Source organism: Leptodactylus fuscus, chromosome 2 (genome assembly GCF_031893055.1).
Source record: "Leptodactylus fuscus isolate aLepFus1 chromosome 2, aLepFus1.hap2, whole genome shotgun sequence".
NCBI lineage: Eukaryota > Metazoa > Chordata > Amphibia > Anura > Leptodactylidae > Leptodactylus > Leptodactylus fuscus.
The window spans coordinates 40,105,478-40,127,569 of NC_134266.1; the positions used below are offsets into that span (position 1 = coordinate 40,105,478).

Genomic DNA, 22,092 nt, shown 5'->3' on the forward strand with positions numbered 1-22,092 from the left:
ATATCATATCATACAATAGCCTAGAGGTAAGACGGTATCCTGCAAATGAGAAGCATGAAATATCTGATATTATAAGATCCGCAGAACCCACAGGACCCGCCGACCATCTAATGTACATTAGTGGGCGATATTCATTTGGGAACCTTGTTGTTTGGGTGCAAAATAAAGCAGCTACGGAGTTACGTGACTGCAGATTATTCCCTTCCTCCTACTGACAGTACATGCATGCTCACCCAAACTGCGCAAACATGTATATAAGGGGGGTGAAAGAAGAATTGGCAGCTAAACAAGTGTTCCACTGACAGCTATTGAGGGTGCATGGACATCTTTACTCGAGACGATTTCCTCCTTTTCTATCCCCTCTCCTTTTTATAAACCAGATCTGGCTATGGGTGTAAGGCAACCAGATCCAACAGGCCTCTGCCACTGATCTGAGAATAGTGCACCACTACACCATACACAATGGGGTTATCCGTGTGGTGTTCAGAGACTCTTCAAATTGTATGACAGGAATTTTTAGGTTGCAGCACCTTAAGGGCTCGTTCACACGTGGGAAAAGAGGCGGATTTTGACAGCAGATTTCGCTTCAAAATCCGCCCCTTTACAATGGTGGTCTATGCAGACTGCTGGGCTTCTTTTTTCCGCTAGCGGCAGGCTGCTGCTAGCGGAGAAAAGAAGCGACATGTCCTATCTTCAGGCGGAAACCGCGGCGCGCTGGGCCGCGGCTTCCGCCTAGCGGCAGCACCCTCCTATGTCGACTCATTCATTTGAGCCGACATAGGAGGAGAAAGCCGCGACCGTGATGGTCGTGGCAGGCGGGTTTTGACCAGAGAGAGGCTCGCTGCGTGTCTCTGTGTCAAAACCCGCACAGACGGTTCATATGTGAACTGACCCTAAGCGTTCTCTTACCCCTACCGAACCCTTACTATTGGGAAATCAGAAGTGTTACACAAACTCTCATAGTGTAAATCACTGTCTGAAGATGTCCTAAGGCCTGGTTCACATCTGCGTTTGGTATTCCATTCGGGGGAGTCCGCATGGGGACTCCCCGGAACGGAATACCGAACGCATTGATAAGCAGTGAGCAATGAAAGCACATGGACCCCATAGACTGTAATGGGGGCCGTGTGTTTTCCGTGCGCTGCCTGCATGAGTCAGGAACTTCATGAACTACTTTCCTCCACATGACTCGTGCGGAGACTGCGCGGAAAACACACGGACCCCATTACAGTCTATGGGATCTGTGTGCGTTCAGTGCTCACCGCTTGTCAAAGCGTTTGGTATTCCGTTGAAGGGGTCCCCATACGGATGCCCCGAACGCAGACGTGAACCAAGAGTATGAGATAACGGTACTGTATACACTTCAGAATGTTTCTGGAGAGAAGGGAACATAAAACACATTTGGTAGATTAAAGAGAAATTGCACGCTGGATCAGACTACACACGGTTTGTGTGTAGTCTGTTACCATGGTGACACATAGGCCTCCAGACAAGCTACAGCCAAAACTACAAGAATTTTGTATTCAAGACTATTTGCAACGTTTGTTTTTTTTCCCTTTGGGATACACTGGGGCCATAAAACATTGAGTTAAGAGTGGCTTAACATATTCTACAAAAATATTTTAACATAATAAAAAAAATTCACATAAATAAGGAGAAGAAAAACTATTTATTACTTTATGTGAATGAAAAACCACACTAATGGAAGGTCATTGTCTTAATAATTCAGATTTCATGCTGCAAGATTTGGGTCACATCACAATGAAGAAATGAAGGTGCTAGGCCAAAAAAAATAGAGAACATGGACAGGGGCTGAGCTGCAATACCAGACAGTCCACGGACAGGAGTGGCAGTGTATCTAGAAGAATGCAGACTCCTCCATAATCTCTCGTCCTCTGACACATAAGTATCTGTTTATGCAATAAAATGACATAGACTCCAGTGAATCACGTCTGTATTCACACACAGGGCAGGTGAGCTCATACTCTTGTCTGTGTCATGCCCGGATTAAGAAAGCGAGTCGTAAAATAAACAAGAAAGCAAAGAAATTACTCAAAGGTGTATCGGAGGTAACTCAGCAACTTCCGCTTTAGCTGTGGCGTCAGCAAGTAAACAAATGAGGGCTCAACTGGGAATAATGTAACTTGGATGAGTTTTGTAGTACGTCAGAGGAGGAAAGCTGTGAGCAATGTCAGAGAGATATTCTTTCTAATGTGTTACTGCTGGTGACAAATGTCTTCTATAGTATACTGTACGGATTACAGCTCTATATGGCAGAACTATGTCACCGGCCAGAACATCAGTAACTAATTTTCAGATACTTACATGACCCCATTCTGCCAGCGGTGCCACTGCCAAACTTACTACGGTCTTCTACACCAGTCTTATAATCTGCCGCATCAGAACTGAAAAGTGTCTAAAGACATGATTTGTCCGCCATCGATCGGGTCTTTTCCCCCCACTCTGCATTCAGCCTGTCTACCTAGGCATGTTGCACGGATCAACCTGCGCTCCCAGTAACTTCAATGGGAAGAGATTTAATAGAAGCGCCATCAACCAGGTGACAACACCTAAATTTACCCTAAATGTACAGCAAGGGTAAAAAAACAAAAAAAAACAAACCCCTGTTCTTGGGATCAGTGGGGGTCTCCGACTTCCATCAATCAGATATTATCCACTATATCCGTGATAGCAAAGCTATGGCACGGGTGCCGGAGGTGGCACTGAGAGCCCTCTCTGTGGGCACCCATCTGTGAAATAGATTATACTGTGTTGGGGCCACTATGGAGCGGTTTATACCGTGTGGAGGTCACTGTGGAGCAGATTGGACGAGGTAGGGGGTCTCTTCACTATTTATATCACACAGTATCTGTTTAATAGCAGACGTGATATTATTACAGGTTATAGCTATTACTTGCACTACTTATAGTAAATCTGTTGGACTGAGGCACCCTTACCCCCGGCCCACCTTGTTCCTTGCTCAGACCCTTTTTTTTTTTTTTTTTTTAAAGTGGGGAGCATTGCGGACAACAGACACTACACTGGCCCCTAAATTGGCCCCTTCAAGTCCTTTATCCCCTATAGCTGCCAGCCTCTGTCACTTGTCTTGGGATGTCACAGATAGCACGGCTGAAAGGGTCTCAATAGTGGTTTGATGCAAAGTGATAATGTGACCGACGGCGGAATCGCTGCAGAAGGGCGACACAGCTCTCCGTCACATGATGTGGTATTTGGTGTCATGACATAGGAGGAAACTGTGCGACTTCCTGTGTCACATGACCGAGAGCGGTCGTAGTGCAAAGGAACTGATATATATTTTTTATTAAGTTATGTATTCTTACAGGATACATTGAGAATTTATTTTTCCCTCTCTGAAAATCCCATTTAAGGCTAAGGCCCCACGTTGCGGAAACGCAGCTTTTTGTTGCGGTTTTTTGAGCCAAAGCCAGAAGTCGATTGAGCAGAAGGGAGAAGTATAAGAGCATCTTATATATTTCCCATTTCTTTTGTAGCCATTCATGCCTTTGGCTCAAGACATTGCAATAAAAACTGCAACAAAAAAAGCTGCGTTTCCACAACCTGGGGCCTCACCCTAAAAGACCTGCATCAGCTTCGGGCACTTTCACATTGTTGGATTTGGGCCAGGACGGTGTCAGCTATATCCCTGTGACCCTCTCCTGCAACCCAAATTTACAGCATCATACTGATTTATATGGTTATCTTCAGAATTATTGCAGCGTTACTGTCCTGTCCTAACATTATTCTGCATGTGCAGGGGAGCAGAGTGACGGTAGGTCTGGAGCTCAGTCTCACAAATCAGTATGGTGCTGCGAGTTCATCTCCTAAGCTCTACGGTCACGCCAGGACATACGGCAAGCACACACACCATAGCTCTCAGCCCAAATACAGCTATGTCATCTCATAAGCAGATGCCAGCTTGTCTTATTTAAAGGGGTTGGCCAGGACTAGAACAACATGGCTGATTTCTTTCAAGGTGTCTGATCTCAAGCCTATTTACTTCACCAGAGCCGAGCTGCAATACCAGACACTGGCATGAGCGAGGCGTGGCACTGTTTTGGACGAGAGCAGCCATTTAATCCTGACCACACGCTGCAGAAAAGCAGAAAAAGAATGGGAAATATAAAGGAAACTCTTATACTTCTCCTTTCTAATATATGCACTCCTTGCTTTGGCCTACAATAAAACAACCCTGCAAAATCTGCAACAAAACTGCAGCCTTTCTGCCAAGTGTGGCCTCAGCCTTAAAACCTGTAAGCAACTAACAGGCTGAGGCCCCACATTGCAGAAACGTGGCTTTTTTTGTTGCAGATTTTGCTGTGTTTTTTTGAGCGATAGCCACGATTGGATTGAGTAGAAGCTGAAAGTATATTGAACTTCCTATATATGTTCCATCCCTTTTGTAGCCACTCCTAGTTTTGGCTCAAAAAAACAAACCGTATATACTCGAGTATAAGCCGACCCGAATATAAGCCAAGGCCCCTAATTTTACCACAAAAAACTGGGAAAAAAAGATTTTTTTTTTTTGCTGACTCGAGTATAAGCCGAGGGGGGCTTTTTCAGCAGAAAAACTGGGCTGAGAAATTTGGCTTAGGGCTAGTTCACACGGGGACAAGGACGCTGATTTTGACAGCTGATTTCGCGGCCAAATCAGCCTCCATAAAATGGAGCCCTATGTGAATTGCTGGCTTTTTTGTTTCTGCTAGCTTTTTTTATTGCTAGCTTTTTTTGCTAGCAGAAAAAGAAGCGACATGACCTTTCTTCAGGCGTTTTCCGCCTGAAAAAATGAATTGGAGTCTATTGGGCGCTGAAAAAACAGCTAGCTGTTTTTGGTCGCTTTTTTTTGCAGCTGTTTTGGCAAAAACAGCGACTGAAACAGCTAGCTGTTTTTTATCACACTTTTGGAAGTGACATCCCAGAGGAGTGGCCATGGGTGTTGGCTGCTTTTTGTGACAGTACTCATCACAGCACAGCACATCTGGATACAGCAGCATTCATTGGGCTCCCTTCTCTCCAGGAAATTGCATTTAAAAATGTAAGTACTGCTTCAATATTGTTAAAATTAACTTTTTTAAGTGATGATTCCATGCCTTTTTAATTTTATTTTTTGATATCAAAGATAGCAGCTTGCTATGAAGTAGCAGTGAGCTCTGCTCAGTTGGAGATGTGTGCTAAAATGGCGCCTACAGACAAAAAGGGGTTGGTTTTGGCCATGCCCAGTGGGCTGGCTAGTTAAAAAATGGGCTGGGGAAAAAAAAAGCTTAAAAAAAACAGCGACCGAAAAAGCGTCAAAAACAGCGTCAAAAACAGCGTCCAATGCAAAAAACAGCGTCCAAAAAAAGCGAGGCTTAAAAATCAGTGACAAAATCAGCTAGCTTTTTTCACGTGTGAACTTAGCCTTATACTCAAGTAAATACGGTAAGCAAAATCTGCAACAAAAAAAGATGCGTTTCTGCAACATGCGGTCTCAGCTGTACAGTGGATACTTCACTTTATACTACATTATCCACATGTATATTACATATCTAGCTTTCACTAAGTCCCAAAGGAAAAATGAATACCATATCTGTGTAATAGGTGAAACGACTATTTCCATATGCAGTATACAGATTTCTACTCTCTGTATATTGTCCAGACAGAAGGTGAACTTGTAACCACATTAGCTGCTGACCAAGACTCCAATGGAGTTAAAATTGATCCCGCACCTTTACGACTCCTACACAAATATTTCCGTCACTCCCTTTCACTCCCAGTAACAAGGCAGCTCTTCCTACACAAAGAATCTGATCTGCAATGGATACCATGCTGTCAAATATCCCTGCCCATGCAAATCACTAGAAAAAGGGAAGGTCACCATAGCTTTAGTAATGTCACAACACATGGGCTGTAGGCAACTTTGTGTCACTAAATAGCTTAGATGGAACAACTAAAAAAAAAATGATGATACAATCCTGATGATAATACACGGAATAATAATTAGTTTGCTGTTCATCGTTATCAGATGTTATTTGTATTATCATTAATGATACTACATAGGATTATGAATAATAATGCTAGGAATGCCTTACAGAATATCTTCCACTATCTGATCCTATTCTGTCCCCTATCATAAAGGGATTGTATCATCAGAACATATTATGCATATTCTCATACAATGAGGACATGACTGGTAAAAGCATACAATCTAAGGCTACATGCAGAAGAACATGTGCAACTACAATATCCGTGTGCCGACCTTGCCCTCCGCGGACCCGTACACTTCCTACAGTGAGCCAAGGCCACTAAAGCAGACAGGAACAGGACCTGCGCTGAGCTTTACCCCACGATAATACACGGATGTGTGCATAGGGCTATATAAAATAATAGGGCAGTGTGCTGGCTGTTACAAACATGACTGACAAAGCACACACATTTTATGAAACTCACACATTACATGGCCGAAAATGGTAACATTGTATGTTTTTGTTTTGTATGTATACCGGTTATCCATTTTAGGGATGTTTTAGGTATACTGTTGATCCTGTCACTTGCGGTCAGGCCTTGGACGGCTCTCCTTACTTACTTTGCGTTCTTAATTTACATTCTCAACATGACAGTTCTTAAGCTGCCTTATGAAGTTTCTTTCTATCATTAACATCTAGGTTTCTGGTCTCTACAAGAGAGGGGGGAGGAAGGGGGGAGGGACACTATGGCCGACTGCTATGATCTGAGGTCTGTGTGGTTTTATTCTGGTAATGTATCTGTATTACTGTATTTGTTTGACTATGACCAGGGATAGTCCTTGGTGTTGTCATGTTCTTAGAACATCAGGGACTTTTGGTAAAAACTGCAACGGGACAGTTAAATTAATTATTATCCATCACCCAATTATCAATAGCTTTATTGAGGGTCACATTCTGATCCCACAACCTTGGGGGCTAACTAAGCATGCCCCAGTACAAATTAGTCCCAACCCCCTTTCCTAGTCTGCAGGAACGAGGAGTCTGACCCATAGCTGCTTGTTTCAGGAGTCTGCAGGTGAGACATAGGAACACTTTACTTTGCAGCAGTAAGGCTACGTTCACATCTGCACCAGAGTCTCATGTCAAAGAGTTCGCTAGTAATGGCGAAATAACGGCAGACACCCAACTGACCCAATAGGGTCCACCGGGTTCCATATGTAACAGTGTTCTAACGCCCAACCTGTGTTCTCCGTTCACTCAATGACCTAAGACTAACATCCTCTATTATCAGAACCTCCCACGCTCGTATACAAGACGTCTCCCGAGTTGCACCACTTCTCTGGAATGCTCGATCCCGGACATTCAGATTAACTCCCAATTTCTACAGCTTCAAACGCAAACTAAAGACGCATCTTCCATACTGTAATTAGAATCCCTAAAATTAACCCTTCTCTACATGATGTGATGCTGTTGCAGGCTAACTTTATATGTCCAAGCACCATCCACATGTTAAAGGACACAACTGGTGACGGCTCATACAACTTTATATATGTGTAATGACAGTAACCTCTATTACAAAATTGTCTGACCACTGTATAAGCAATGCCGCCCCTGCTACCTCTTGTGTCACCCCCTCTACCTCATAGATTGTAAGCTCTTGCAAGCAGGGCCCTCAGTCCCATTGTGTGAAATGACTTTTCTTGTAATGTATCTTTCTGTCTGTATTTGAATCCTACAAATTGTACAGCGCTGCGGAATATGTTGGCGCTATATAAATAAAATGTATTATTATTATTATTTTAGTGGTATGCCTCTCCCCCGAAGGACCCCAACAATGGAGATGCAACGCTAGCATAAATTCTAGATTTCGTGTCCTTTTCAGATGACAAAACTATGAACTCTTTTAATCACAATTATCAAGCCCGCAGAAAACAATGGCATCATTTATCACTTTCAGCCAAGTACATCCTGTCCTTTCATTATCATTTCAATCTCTTGGTCTATGGAGTCAAATCTTTTTCCACTTACTGCTTTCTATCTCTGAAATGTTGTCCCTTGAGAAACGCGTCAGGAAAAATCAACTTCCCTTCGGAGATCCAGCTGGAAGTAACAACTATATGACGCCATTTCTTACTTAGTATTTCTGCCATTATACATTATATAATGCTTTCCTTTACTAAATCAGCTCTGGGTCATGTTATACATCGCCGAGATGCTACCCACCTATTGTCATGCTTAGACTCTGTTCACATCATGTTTATGGCCTCTATATAACACACACACCAGGGCGTATACATGGAAAGGATATCATATAGTGTCAGAGAACAGCCATAGGGGTCCCACTAATAAAAAATAAAGGTCCCTCTGCGTAAAATAATGATTGGTTATCTGTGACAGGGACATGATGCCAACCGCATAGAGCGCAGAATTACAAGAGATTTCTGAGGATACTTTTAGGTTATTATACAATCTGACATAAGAACTCAATGAAAAACTTCCTTAAAATACAGTATGGCCATTGTAATAATTCTACAGTGTTATCTGTACTGCCAACACACAGAAAACTCCCTTCCCCAAAAACAAGACAACGTACATTTGTTACTATAATGGACCATAGCTGCTGTAGGAAGGGTATGAGAGTCTGGACGTAGCGGATTACCTCCTGGATAGTATATGGGAGAGGTATACACTGCTATGGGTCTGTGTGCAGTACACACGGCCAGTACATGGACCTTAACTTAAGGGTGGTACGCTTGCTTCAGACCTCGTTTCAATGCCAGATCAAAGAACTGCCCACCAAAAGTGGTTCCTTGTGACTGACAAGGGACTCACATTGAAGAGGTGACCACTAGTCCAACCTCACTTTTTAAAGGGGTTGTCCTCATGAGAACTATAAGAAGAAAATCTATGATCAGGCTCCGTAATTAAAAAAAAAAAATTAAAAATAATCATCGGCCAAAACCTGGTTAATAATTTGACAGAGAAACCCTCAAAAAACGTGTTCTACAGAAAAGTAGAAACTGCACAGTCAGTGCCAAGCTCAGAAGAAAACGCTGCAGCCTTATAACACTCTTCTACCAGATCTCAAATTTCTCGAAAGTAAGTGCGGTAAACATTACTGAGGCATAAGAAAAGCTTTGAGGATCTAGTGAAGAAAGTATCCAGTGTCTGAAAAGCGCTCAAACACAAGTGTGTGCTTTATCTGCAACCTGACACACAAAACCCTCCACAAAGGGCAAACATAAAATATACACAGGCCCGCTCAGCTAAGTGCTCATGTGATCGAAAGGTGAAAGGTAACGCCCAAGACAGATTCCAGCTCCCTGACATAGGACTTATGGCCGCCATGTATCCCACTATTATACTGGTTGGATACTTCAGCTTAACCCTTAAATACTATCATGGTGTCTATCATAATGATACGAGTACGATAGTGGTGTATGATAAGACACCATGATAGTACTTAAGGGTTAAGCCTACAAGGTATATAACACCGTATTACCAGTCCAATGCAACATATTATGGCTATACTGAGAATGTGGGCTTATGGTCCGTAAACATGGAGACGCACGGGTCGAAATAAGAACTGGAAACAGGAAAACGGGAGGAAATTTTTTCAAGTTTTTATAAAGTTGAGTCATTTAGTTTATCAAATAACCAGAAAACCTCTTAATGCTAAGGTTTCACATTGCAGAAGTGCAGCAAAAAAAAAAAAAAACGCCAAAAAAGAAAACGTACCAGCTATGTGACCAAGATTTTTTTTTAACCTTCTCCGCACCTTGTGGCAGAAAAAAAGCATATACATTTTAGGTGCAGTAACATAAGCATTTTCCCTATAGATTTACTAGGGGATGAAAGAACGCCAAGAAAAAAAAAATACACAGAGAACGCGGCAGAATCTCATTGAAGAATTGCGGTGATGTGTTTTCATGGGGGCCTTAGCCCAAGTCTAATGTGAAATGGGGGAGTGCAAAAATCTAAATTATTAACCTCTTATTAGGACAGGTCATTACTTTGAAATAGATGGGACCAAACTACTTACAGTGGTGTGAAAATACAAAGACTGGTGCGACTTTGAATTTTACGTGCAGCTTACAAGTTGCATGTAATTTTTTATTTTTTATTTTTTTTTTTTACAATAGGCTTCAATATAACTTACACGTGACTCCAGAGTGTTTTTATAGCTAAATTACAGCTCTAAAAAAACCAAAAAAAACCCAATATATCACAACAGCGCACAATTTTCACAACAATTTGAGATTAGGGCTACACAGCAACATGTGCGGTTTGAGGTTAGATCGCATGACAAAAATTTCAATGGAGCTCTATTGTGTCAAATAGAAACATGTCAATGCAATGTGATAGCCGCAAAAAAAAAAAAAAATCAAATCTGATAGGTTTGATACCATCTGATACCATACACATTAATACAAGTTACATGTCAGTCAGTCACATATTACAAGTCCACAACTTGGCAGTTCAAAAAAAAAATGGCCTAATGTGGAGGCACTTGAAATAGTAAGTTAAAGGGTTATTACGTAGAATAACATTGTCTAAATGAAAACTGACAGGCTATCAGGTCGCATAAAATAACGTATATAAAAGTCCCAAATGGCGATCTTATTAGCACAATTAGAATTCACGTCAGGCGCGCTCCACTACTTTACCCTAGAGTTTCCCAGCAACAACACAAGAACAATAAAGCCAAGGGCCTGGTAGTTTTCCACAGATTCTCTGTTACGGCCGCTCTGACAACAACATAAGTAAAAAGAACCTTTTCAGAATTCAAGGCTGACAAACCAAAAAGCAGCCCTCACATACTTCAGCGCTGTGAATAGATAGTTGTGTCGCTGGTGATGGTTAAATAAACACGCCTTCTTCCCTATTTATATGTGTAAACCACAAACGCTGAAAAGTTTAGATAGCAACACACACATGACCCACTAGTTTGGGCAAAAATCTAAAAAAAACCACAAGGCTGTGGCTTTCACTGCAGAAAGAGTATGCCAAAAATGCTAAAAATGGCAGAACCCCTTGGGATCAAACTACTGACAATGAGCTTCTTCACGTCGAATGCATTTACACCTTCCCAGATGTGCCTGAGTAACAAAAACAGCACCATAAAAATGTGACCATGTTTGTAAATACATGACATCAATCTTGTGCTGATCCTAAGCAGTATTCCAAGGCCTCCTGGTTGCGAATGGAAACTGTCAGCAAGGTTGCAGACAGACACATTCTTAAAGGGAAAAAATAAAATTGTCTGTTTTAAAATAAGCCTGTGTGAAGTATAACTGTAAGGGCTCGTTCACACGGGAGCAGAGGGGGCGGATAATGGCGTAGAATCCAGGTCATAATCCGCCCCTTACAATGGTGGTATATGGAGACCACTAGCGTTCTTTTTTTGTTGCATGTTGCCGCCAGTGAAAAAAAGAAGCGACATATCCTTTCTTGAGGTGGATTCCGCCTCAGGAAGGCAATAGAAGTGAATGGGAGGCGGAAACTGCGACCAAAAAGGGGAGGGGAAACCGCTTGGCGTTTTCTGAACTGTTTTGTTTTTGTTTTGTTTTTTTTTACCAAAAACAGCTCCAGAAAACGCTCCAAAAACATCTCAAGGTCCAAAAACCGCTTCCTAATTAGGAAGAGTTTTTTTTTTCCAGACTAAACTACGCCACACGTAATTCACGTGTGAACTTAGCCTAAGTGTTACTGAATAACTTAGGGTGGGTTCACGCGCAGCTTTTTGGACTGTATTTTGACGCAGGAAGCCGCCTCAGAATCCGGACCAAAAAACGCCTCCCACGGTTAACCATGATTGGATGCTGCGGCATTCTGCTCCACATTAGGCCCAAATAAATGAGCCTAGTTGGGAGGGAGTGTCACACCGCGGATTCCACAGCTGATTCAGCTGCGGAATCCTCGGCAAGATAGGGCAGCTCGCTTGTTTTTTCTGCGAGCGGCTCCCACTGAAGTCAATGGGAGGTGTTTTTTGGGGCCGGATTCTGAGGCAGAATCCAAATCAAAATCCGGTCCAAAAAAACCATTTTACCCTTAGTGACAGTTTTATTGTGAAGTTATATGCTCCACTCTGGAGCGCTGATGTATACAGTGCTGCCTGTATGAACTCACAAAGCAGGTCTATAGTAGTCAGACTGCGGCTCTAAAATTACTAGTTTCAGAGAACAACTGTGCATGGGCCAGCAGTGTCAGGAACCACAGGACTCTCTTATGTATAAAGACAGTTAGTGGAGAATATTTGGGACAATAAATCATCAGCCCTAAAGACCCACCTATGCTGACAATTCTGAAGGTGACTTAAAAAGGGATGTCCAAGAACTTCGGAACTCAGAAGCACGGGAAGGTGAAACAAAGCAAATAAATAAATAAAAATTATATATATATATATATATATATATATATATATATATATATATATATATATATATATTCCTCTCCATGATATAAGTGGCAGCAGGAGCATGTTTATAGTGACGTTGGGTGGGGGCGGCTGTCCGCTACGAGTTTAGGTCATATGTGACTTATCAGAAGTCTACCGTGATAGACAAACTGATGTTCTGCAGCAACCATAACACTACTATCATCATACCAGGCCGACGACAGGAAGGACAACCTGTAGAAGGCACGTCCACTGACAGTCGTAGATCTCCCTGTTGTAGAACCTCCTAAAGAAAATATTACCAACAATCTGTGTCTGTTCAGCGAGGAGGGAAGGGTGTAGGGCGACTGTCAGGCCTTACTTAATGTATTATTATAAATGGAGAGTTTTATCCACCCCTATAATTATTTCCTTTCATACATGTCACTTGTTAGACAACACAAGGCTTTTGAAGTAACGTAAACCTGAAGATAGTCCCCTCTTTTTGAAGATATAAGCCTGGGAAGATGGCCACAAAGATGGGAAACGGTGGAAAGTGATAATTACGTCTGGGAAGAAGACCTGAGATCAGAGGCTGGAAAATGTCATGAAGTAATGACGGAGCGGTGCTCAGAGGAGACAGAAGAATGGTGGACATCCAGAATACACCATACAGGTGGTAGTATATGTATGGAAAAACCGTATATGACATAGGGTGTCAGGCGGGCATCGTACACTGACGTTAGGTTCACACTATCGTTCGGCTTTCGGCTCTTTAGGTCTGCTTGGGGCCTTGAAGAAGGGAAACCTAAACTGCTTAAAGAGTGGTTACCCGCTGAAACCCGTGGACCGCATAGACCATAATGGAGTCCACGAATCTGACCCTGTCCCGCTAGGTCTCCACCCAAAAAACGCTGAGAGAGAAGTCCTACTTGCAGGTCTTTTCAGTTTGCATTTTTTTTAGAGAATTCTGAGACGGACCCCCGAACATAGAGCAGGCACAGGTGTGAACCGGTCCTTACACCGATAGGATGCCATGATATTTTCTACTTTTTGTCTCCACTGTGTGAACTCCTGTCAAAACTTGTTCACATTTGTCAGTATTCTGCTTAATGCAGGCGCTGTACACAACTATAACATTTTATAATACACCCTTACATTGCATTAACTTTTTAAATTTATTGTCTCGAGCCTGCACAGAAAATATTTTTGCCATTATTAAGTACAATGCAGTTACCTTCACCTGTCAGATATACAAACACAATACAAAGTATATAAAGCTATAGCACATTACATGTTAGAAGTTCCTCACTTGTATCAAGTCACTACTTGGATCCTCTGTTCCCGAGAACTAAAGACGTCAGGAAACTGAGAAGTGTCTGACATCCTTGGTGCTTTGTGGGCATAGCTTGGCATGTCGAGTGCCACCCTCGTGTTACGTGTAAAGTACAATGAAACCTCTTTAAGCCAACCACTCAAATTTGCACAAAAAAAAACGGCTTTTTAAGATGGTGGGCACAGAATGCAGGTCAAAGTGTCTCATGGAGTCAATTCTAGGGCATCTTTCTAAAACTTTGTCCCAATAATAGCTTTTCTTTTGCTCTTAGTTGTTAGCATACGTCCCCCTTTCATTTCTGGTCCCCAGCACAACATCCCTTTAAATCTTGGTTCTCAGTATAGCGCCCCTCCTGGACCCCAGCATATCTACCCTTCTCAGTGCTGGTTCCTACCATGTCTCCCCTCTTATGTCTAGACCCCAGAAAGCCTCCTCATTACTAACCCTGATGATACTTGCTGACATTTCATAGGTCACTTCTGAACTTTAAAGCCCACCTGGGAACACCCCAAGAATGCACATTTTGGTGTGAAGTATCTAAAGCCTTTCCTTTCGGTGGACCAGTGTTGGACATTGTTCTGGTAATATTGGGGTAGTTGGCGCATACACTTAGCACCTCAGGGGCAGATCTCACTGCCTAGGACATGAGTTCTCTGCTCCAATGTGATGCGAGCGTGCAGGCCAAGGCCCTCCTGATGTTCCTTTATGTTCTGATGATTATACAGCAGGTCCTATACTGTATATGGCATCGGAATGAAGAAGAATGCAACCCCCAATTGATGATAACCTTGTGTATTACACTATAAAATTTCCCTGTATATACATTAATATATTTCTAATGCACATTACAGGGCATAGGGGCGGGACAACTGACCAGACCCTATAAAGAGAGGCAGTCACATCAGACCAGGGTCTCCTGCACTGATAATACACACATATACAGAAAAGAGAATTTCTGTCCAGAGACTCTTTTCAGGACAGGTTGGCACACAGGTTAGTGCAGGGGTAGGGAACCTTCGGCTCTCCAGCTTCTGTCAAACTACAACTCCCAACATGCTCCATTCACTTCCATGGGAGTTCCTGGAACAAAAAAGCAAGTATGCATGCTGGGAGTTGTAGTTTTGCAACAGTTGGAGAGCCGTACGTTCCCTACCCCTGGGTTAGTGGCAGGCGAGTATCAATACTGTCGCTAATACAAGTAGTATGACGTTCCAATCTGCAGAAATTTACATAATCCAGCATGTGCTATGTGACTATGGCAGGTCTGCCAGATGGTCACATGAGTCGTTTTGTAATGTAACCAGGGGCGTAACTTGAGGGGATGCAGAGGGTGCAGTCGTAGTGGGGCCCAGGAGCCTTAGGGGGCCCAAAAGCACTGGTATCAATATTGAAATTGCAGCTTCCATCTGGCCCATAAGCCAAGGAGACCCACAGATTCCCCTAACCACACTAAGGTGGATTAAATTCCTTAGCCCCCGTACCCATCACTAACAAGAATTCACTGTAGGGATAAGGTAGGGGGCCCTGGACAAAAGATTGCACCAGGCCCACAAGACTTTAGATACGCCACTTGGTGTAACAATTTTCACCTGGATAAAGACAACACATTACATGCAAGTACTGTCTTTCTCAGACCAAAGAAGGAGATGTCAGTTGGGACGTTTCATTCAACGCTCAGTGAAGTGATTGTCAGGGATCGACAAAAACCAATGATGGACAATTGTATAACATAATATAAGCAGCAGTACTTCTATCCCTAGCATTCCAGCGGAGCCCCCGCTGCTTGTTATCTATCCTGCAAGAGTGACATCTCTACACAATTGACTGCTACAGCCAATTTTCGAGACCCCTGAGTTAGTGACTGGCTGTAGCGGTCATGTGCGTCAATGGGACATCAGTCCTGCAGAATAGTGAACATTCACTGGCAGGGAGCAGCATAATCAATGGGGTCCATCGGGCTCCATTTGTGTCGACAGTTTTTCCGTTCTTCTAATGGACTGGATAAACGGATTTTCTGGAACAGATGTGAATATAGTGTATTATACAATACTCCTTTATGGGGCGTTCACACTAGAATCTTCTGTGCGCCCAGGGGTTTCCGTCGTAATCCCTGGAGAAACTGGACAGGCGAAGGATTGCCCGCAGTCAATTTTAAAACCCATTCATTTGAATGAGGTTTTAAGGCAAATCGCCGGTGCCCATATGCAGCCTCTATAAACAAGCTTATAACATATATATTTGAAAGAGCATCAAGTGCACTGGCTATTAATACCTAGGTTCTCCCACTACGGCAAGTTATCCCCTATTCATAGCTTAGGGAATACCCTACAGATCAGTGGGGTCTAAGCGGTCACACACTGCACTTTAGATATCTCCAGGGTTCCCATTGAAATTAATGGAGAGGTGCGTAAACCGATGGACCACTGCTCTGGACAACCTCTCCTCCCCGTTCTCCTGATCAGTCGAGGTCTGAGAGATCTGAAAGTTATTCCCTAGCCATAACTTACTTTTGTTGTAAAACCCCTTGAATCGATGTAAAGTGAATTATTTCCAGGGGCGTAGCTACAGGCGTGCAGCGGTAGCGATTACTACTGGGCCTCGCTGCAATGTAAGACACTAGTAGACAGCAGATGGAGGACCCCATACAGATATTTCACTTGGACGCAGGAGCTTCAAGGTACCGCCATGATTATTTCAATGATTTTGTATCCATGCCATTGACTAAAGGATATGTCACCCAACCAGGTCTGCTGATATGTGAATTCAGTGGTATAACATGAGATATAAATAGCAAATGTGGCATGTATAAGGGAAGTATCCCATAATATCATTATCTTGAAAAAAATTGTGATTTGATATGGGCCAGAAATTCCCAGGCCTACCCTCCAAGAGAACTTTTTGCTGACATGTGGATTCTGTTCCCTGACAGCTAGCAAAGTTGTATATGAACTGGTTAGACACTATAGGAGTCGCCGTAAAATTTGGAATTTATCCATAGCCATTGAAGTTTTTTTACTATATGGCCTACTAGCCATATGAAAGGTTGATACAATCGGATTCTATTCATGGATAGCTATCAATGTTATATATAAACCGGCTATTCTCTCTATAAGTCGCTGCTAAATTTTTGATACTTTCCATAGTCATTAAAGTCTTTTTTCTGTATGCTCCCCTATAGATATATCTGATACTTATCATTATGTAAACTATTGCTATAACTGGAATCTATTTCTGTATCCTCTCATTGGAACTATACAGTAGTATATACCGTCACATGAGATACATGGAGATATTGTGTATACATTGGGTAAATTGCAGTTACAAGTGGACATGTTTTGCTTTTCCAGTTCTATATTTTTCTATGTCTTTCCTTGCACATCAATTTTTTATCTCGTATTGAATAAAATGGGACATCTAGCGAGTCGCCTTGCACTTTCCATACGTCTGACATTGTATAGTCTATAACACTCTGTAACTATAGAATATACAAGGGGCCGTCACAAAATCGTATACATTTCTAACACCGTTGAATTGTCAATGTGTGCCCCACAACCTTATGGGATCTACGAGAACGTGACGAATCCATCTTGGTCCACTTGACGGATTCATTACGTCTCAGTACAGAACTACTTCTGGTAACTCCACAAAGTTTCCTTACCTTAGTAATGATAAGAAGTTCTCCATGTTCTTTCCCACCCTTCAAGGTAAATCCCCAAGGAGCTCCTCCAGTGAGAAAGACATCCACAAACCTATGGCCTTCCAGCAGTTTCCTCTCCATCATCATGGTGTGTCCTTGGTCCCCCATGGCAGGGTGAGCCCTGACGTCATCAGGCAGGAAGCCCCCCTGCCCACCTCTGCTCTCCAGGTTCTCCATGGTGCCCTATCCTGTCAGCCTGGGCTTAGTCAGCTACATAGCAGGCGGGTCCAGCCCGGGCAGAAGTTTCTAGGAGTAGTAATAGAGGGCACAGGGGGGAGCAGGCCCTGCTAGTGCTCCCTGCACAATGGCCATTGCCCTCCCTCCTCAGGATGAAACATGGCCAGCAGGTAACACATGTCCTCCCGAGCCCCGGGGACAATCCTCAGCTCGCCGCCTTCCCGGGGCAGATCTCCAGCTCCGGGCTCACTTTGCAGACTCGTCCACCTGTTGCAGCGCTCGGGACTCGCTCACCTTGTCCAGGTCCCCAGTGATGACAATTTCCTCATTGTGTCCCCTCCCCGCAGCAGCAGCAGCAGATCCCGGGAGAGGTGATTCACTGCAGCCAGGAACTTGCCGAGTGCTCAGCCCGGCTCTTTCCTGTTCCCTCTCTGCTGCCTGTTGCTTGCTGTTGTGTAGACACCGGTCTAGGATTGGACACCACAGACATAATACACAGGCAGGAGCTGCCTCCCCTCCCCCTCCTGGCCAGCAATCACTCACTGATTATCCCAGGGAGAGAAGGTCTGTGTCACTCCCTGTGTACACTGGGGAGCAGACTGCGGCTGCGGCTCTACAATACACCGCACAGCAGCGCAGAGAAGCCATGTGTGGTGCTGGACTATTAGTACATGGCTTACATTGTATAAGTAAGCATATAAATAATAATAATAATATAATACATTATTTCTCTGCCTTCATACTCTTACTTTTTTATGTTTTTGTTAAAAAAAAAAAATGCTAGTCTCACCTGCCCTGGGAGGTAAGGCTAAGTTCACATCTGCAGAAATTGCAAAGAAAAAAGTTCTATAGGCAGTGCGTCACTAGGAATGGCCGAGCCCTAAGACCTAGTTCACACGGGCTTGTGACTGCATATTTCGGTCCTGATTTTGATGTGGGAGGCCACGTCAGAATCAGGACCAAAAGCTATCCGCAACTGTCACGGTTTCCCGCTCCGGAGTAGGCCCAAATGAATGGTCCTAGTCCGGAGGGATTGTCTTGACGCGCCGCGGCGTCCGCCTAAACATAGGGCAGCTCACTTCCTTTTTCCGCGAGAGGGAACAAACCGCTAGTGGAAAAAAGAACGATAGTGGTCTACATAGACCTCTATTGTGAGGGGGCGGATTTTGAGGCTGATTCCGTGTCAAAATCCGCCCCTCTTGCCCCCTGTGAACTAGCCCTAAGGCGAACATATGAGATTAAAAGACCCCAGAGTATAATGATAGCAGTGTTTGTGGGGTTCACCGACCCACGACCTCACTTACCGATCCCCACTCCTGCTCGCATCCGCAGAAGGGGAAGCACCGGCACGTTACCTGCTGGGTTTACTATCCCTGCCTATTAAAAAAAAACATCAGGGGTCCGCCGGACCCCCTAATGTGCTCAGCCCTGTGGCAGCCGCTACCGCTGCTACCCTAGTAGTTATGCCACTGCCTGTAAACTAAGACCCCAGGTAGCGAGATGCAGCCACCAGAAAGTGCTGCAGAAAAGACTGCAGTGGAAACGCGTTTTTTCTGTAGATATAATTGATGTGCTTTGGTTTTAGAAATCACAGCGTGTCCAGGCTGCGGTTTTTACCGCAAAGTGGGCACGGGATTAGCAAGAATCCCATTCACTTTGCAGATTCTGTACTGTCCGTTACTGTAATAGTCCACGCAGCGTTTCTGCCGCAGGCAAATCGCAGCGTTTCTAGACCGTGGGGCCCCGGCCTAAAAAAACACTTCAAAAAATCCGCTAGAGGAAAAAAACTGCCACTGAATCCCATTGAAATGGGAACCTGCAAAAAAAATTCCATGTGAACAGACCCTTAGACATATATTGTTGTCTTGCAAAAACCTGTATGCATATTTATTCTTTAACTTGCTCGTAGGTTTCTTTTGGGCGAATATATGTTATAACAGAGTGTCGGAGGAGGAAAACAAACCGGATGGGTGCGCTGCCTTATTGGGACTGAATGATAAAGGCTTTTTGTGATTTTACGATCAGATCCGACCAAAAACCGCACTTCCTGATGGTCTGGGGATCGTCTGTATAGTCGATTCCAAATCTTGTGAAGGTATGAGGGTCGCAGAAGACACCGAGGTAACCAACTGGCAACCCAAAGGCCGTATTGTATCGGTAGGTATATAGTAGTGGTAGGGGGAACTGAAATTCAGTCAAATTCAGCCACCCGGTTTTTGACTGAATTTCAGTTCCCACTACCACTATTATAACAGTGGCTTTGATAATGCTTTGAGATATATTTTTGGAGCATTTTGGGGGGTTTTTGGTCAAAATTAGGCTATAGTTGGCAGACTTAGGGCTCGTTCACACGGTGTAACGTGCCGCGAGATTTGGCACGTGTACGCCGCGTGACCCTTTGCGTGCCGTACACGCTCCCATTGAGTTCAATGGGAGCGGGGATCGTATGCGCCGCGCTAGTTTGCGGCCGTGCATTTATTCACGGCCGCAAACTAGCGCAGCGCATACGATCCCCGCTCCCATTGAAATGAATGGGAGCGTGTACGGCACGCAAAGGGTCACGCGGCGTACACGTGCCAAATCTCGCGGCACGTTACACCGTGTGAACGAGCCCTAAAAAGCCACCTTGTCACAACTTGTTTTTATAGCATACATACAAAAATATATGAGTTGCAAATGATGCATTTCCAGTTGTAGCCATTGACTTGCCTTGTGTCTGTCTGGAGACTGTTTTTGATCTGACAGAAAAGTTCAGTCTGCTGCTAAAAAATAAACTAATGCAAACTGATCCAAAATTCATTTTGCGCCCATTTAGATAAGTTATAAGCAGCAAAAATAAGTATCTGAACATGTCTGAGTTATGGCTCTATGTTCTTTCCACATGTAAAAAGTGCTGAATAATTATTTTATGTGGTCGTACACACCTGTAATATTTTAGCCAGACTTTTTAATTTCTTTTAATGGATCTTTCAATACAGTGCACGCTAACTGTGTATAACATTTGTATGGAAAAACAGTCCCGTGTTGCCCACATAAGTGTCCATTATTGGACCATGAAAAAAATAATGAAAGACAGTACCGCGCAGCACCTAGCGCATTATCCTTTGCAAAAGATTCACATAAAACAAAGGAGCTAATAAAATAATCACCTTTTAGGTGAAGGTCAGAATTCACATAGTGATAGGGATAAATAGCAGCAAGGATCAACGTACTAGCACGTCACAGAATCAAGCAATAGGGACCATCCAATCCACAAAGAATATACATGGAAGTTTCGTTCCGGACACTTGAGAAAGGGACGGCTCTAGTCCCAAAACGCGTTGTGTACTTTTAAGGCTGAATAAAATACTGGTGTGAGGGTAAGCACGGATCTGATATCTTTCCTTCCATGTATATTCTTTGTGGATTGGATGGTCCCTATTGCTTCATTATTGGACCATTGCACAGTACTAAATACACTAAAATTCTGACTGACTCTAGGTCCATACCTGTGCCTGGGACACTGTTCTTTGGGTCCACTCGGGGACTGGAAAAATGGAAACGCAATAAGTGGTTACCTGCCGAAACCCGAGGACCCCATAGACTATAATGCTGGGTTTCCGCCCAAGAAAAGTTCTGCTTGCAAATTCGGGGACAGAATTCTTGAACATAAACAAAGTGCTAGTGTGGACCCAGCTTTAATTTGCTCCAAGATTCTGGCCTACCAGCTGAGCCCCATGAAAAAGGATGTGGCTTACCAAAAAGGGCAAGTATAAGATGTACCAGCATGTGCCTAAATTGTGCTAAAATTTTGTCGTAAAATTTAGGCTTACATTAAGTCACTAAGGGCTTGTTCACACGGGGCAAGAGGGGACGGATTTTGGCGCTGAATCCACCTCAGAATCCGCCCCCTTACAATAGAGTTCTATGTAGACCGCTAGCCTCCTTTTTTCCGTGAGTGGTATGTTCCCGCTCACGGAAAAAAGAAGCGAGCTGCCCTTTCTTTAGGCGGATTCCGCGACTGATTCAGCCCTGGCATCCACCTCACGGCAGCACCCTCCAGACTAGGCCCATTCATTTGGGCCTACTCCAGAGCGGGAAGCCGACAGTCAGGGCAGGCACATTTTGGTCCTATTCTGACGCGGTTTCCCGCGTCAAAATCAGGACCAAAATACGCCATCCCTTGCCCCATGTGAACGGGGCCTAATAGTGATTCTAAATGTAAATGAGGCAATATAATGGCTGACCGGATTCATCATTCAGCATCGGCCACTGTGATAAATGGCGCACTATTAGACTGCCTCATTGTGCTACATCAGCTTTGCTTTTGACTATAGAAGCATCAGTGGCTTAATGCGGGGGTTTCTGATTACATCCCCCCCCTTCCCGGGGTTCCCCCTCTCCTCCCCTCCCCCACCACCATCCACCCCTGCCTCTTCTGATGCATAGGCTCTTAAACCTGAAGACATGGAGAGCACTGGCTGGAAATATCTCCCATTATAATCCATGAGTGACAGATTAGTCCTACAGACACGTTAGTGCCCAACATTATAGATCTCACCTCCTT

At 43.8% G+C, this 22,092-nt stretch overlaps 1 protein-coding gene across 2 annotated transcripts in view; it reads right to left on the bottom strand.

The window, feature by feature from the left end:
• Positions 1-18,005, bottom strand: part of SHROOM2 (shroom family member 2) — a 144,271-nt gene extending 126,266 nt beyond the window's left edge. For both annotated transcript variants that reach the window (XM_075263646.1, XM_075263645.1), the window contains exon 1: positions 17,331-18,005. In XM_075263646.1, the coding sequence (XP_075119747.1) occupies positions 17,331-17,546 (216 nt within the window). In that variant the 5' untranslated portion in view covers positions 17,547-18,005. The remainder of the gene's footprint in view (positions 1-17,330) is intronic.
• Positions 18,006-22,092: the final 4,087 nt, after the last annotated feature.